This window comes from Austrofundulus limnaeus, unplaced genomic scaffold (genome assembly GCF_001266775.1).
Source record: "Austrofundulus limnaeus strain Quisiro unplaced genomic scaffold, Austrofundulus_limnaeus-1.0 Scaffold1083, whole genome shotgun sequence".
In the NCBI taxonomy this organism is placed as follows: domain Eukaryota; kingdom Metazoa; phylum Chordata; class Actinopteri; order Cyprinodontiformes; family Rivulidae; genus Austrofundulus; species Austrofundulus limnaeus.
The window spans coordinates 56,321-58,230 of record NW_013953485.1 but is presented as its reverse complement, the minus strand read 5'-3'; the positions used below and the strand labels follow the sequence as shown (position 1 = coordinate 58,230).

At 38.2% G+C, this 1,910-nt stretch overlaps 1 protein-coding gene across 1 annotated transcript in view; it reads left to right on the top strand.

Moving 5' to 3' along the window:
- LOC106534066 (formin-like protein 13) overlaps positions 1–1,910 on the top strand; it is a gene marked incomplete at its 5' end in the record, with an annotated part of 107,239 nt that overhangs the window by 63,706 nt on the left and 41,623 nt on the right. The window contains 1 exon segment of the mRNA XM_014030576.1: positions 1,533–1,619. Within this exon segment, the coding sequence (XP_013886030.1) occupies positions 1,533–1,619 (87 nt within the window).

The window sequence follows — 1,910 nt, the reverse complement described above, 5'->3', positions numbered from 1 at the left end:
GAGTTGCCGCCATGTGATTGGCTGATTAGAAATTAAGTGTTAACGAGCAGTTGGACAGGTGTACCTAATAAAGTGGCCGGTGAGTGTATATTGCAATATATTTCAGGATGTGGAAGACTCAGGCCGATGGTCACACGGTCCACTTCCTAATATGTTTCCTGACGTTGTGGATCTGTCAGACCAGCTGCCCTTTGCTTCAGAGCGAGACTGTCTGATGATGTGGAGTGATTTATGAGACGTGTGCTCAGACACAAAGGTCGACTCGGCAGCTCAGCCAATTGTTTCTGAGTCAAACCTTCTGTTTTTCTGTCAAAACAGACCTGCAGTCGCAGCTCGTTCTGAATAATCAAATGGTAACAGATGGTCTGAGTTGCGTTTTTCAAATAACAACTGGTTTACTTTTTGTTACAACTGATGATGCTTTTTCTCAGGTACTACTGATTTGTGGGGTGCCTCAGGGGTCTGTTCTAAGCCCTGATTTCTTTTTTTATGTATATATAAATTATTCAACTCATCAGCTTATTACAGAAATTATACAGTATGTAGCTGTTTTGACAAGTTACCTTTCCTTAGATTAAAAACTATCTTCRTAAATAAATTGTGATTACTTTACTCAAACTCAAGCTCCTGACACTATTTTCAAATTTCTCTATAAAAACTCAAACATTATCTGTATTATTACCACCATCTCAAATTTGAACGTGTTTAAAATCTCTTGTTTAGTGTATTTTTTTTCACTTTAGAAATAAAAACCAACTTGTGCTATCCCATCAACAATTACAGCCTGTGACTCGGGCTTTTGTTACACTTAGATTATTGCAGTTTCTTTCATTCCTTTTAAAGATAAAACTCATTCAGTCCAAAACTCAGCTGGATATTTCACACCAAGACCTCTACACTGACTTAGGATTCAGTGCAAGCTCCTCATGTCTGCTTATATCAGGAGTTCTCAAACTGGGTGGGCAGTGTGAATACTTTACTTGAACTCGGGGGAGGGGGATGGGGTGTCACGATATAAAACAAATGAATGCTTGCACACTGCAGGCATAATGGACAGATTTTTGACACATAAACACAAAAGATTAAAGAGATATTTTTTGCTCAACAAAACTTTTTTGTCTTTTCAGGAAGTTGTTGATGTTTTTAAACCCTATTTGCATAGAGTAATTTTTTAAGATGTTATCTAAAAGAGGAGGCTGGCAGGAACAGTTTGGAATACACTGGCACATTCAATGATAAAATTAACCTTTTGCTTATTAGTGAACATTTAATGGCCTTCACTCCTACATGTCTCAGGTGGTTACTTGATCCACATCTAAAAAAAAAAGAAAAAAAGAAAAAAAAGACACTTTGTATTTCCTGATCAGGGCCCCAGTTTTTTTCTAGACATCAGATTTAAAAGAATTCTTTAACSCAGTCCATAACACACTGCAATTAAAGATGGGCGATCATGTAACTGACAGATTATAGAAAGTTCTTTATAAATAAGTGTTACTTTATTTTTTATGTTCTGTTTTATGTTTTTGTTGCAGATGTGCAACATCCCCTACCTGAGCCTGCAACTTGACCTGCTTCTGACACTGAGAGAGCTGCCGAGCAGCATGAACGACCTGCAGCCGGTGAGTTATCTCAGCTGAATCCAGAGTGTGGGCTTAACATGTGTTCAGTGTGTATTCAGCATGTGTTCAGTGTGTATTCAGCATGTGTTCAGTGTGTATTCAGCATGTGTTCAGTGTGTATTCAGCATGAGTTCAGTGTGTATTCAGCATGTGTTCAGTGTGCATTCAGCATGTGTTCAGTGTGTGTCCGGTATGTATTCAGTGTTTATTCAGCATGTGTTCATTGTGTGTCCAATATGTGTTCAGTGTGTATTCAGCATGTGTTCAGTGTGTATTCAGCATGTGTTCAGT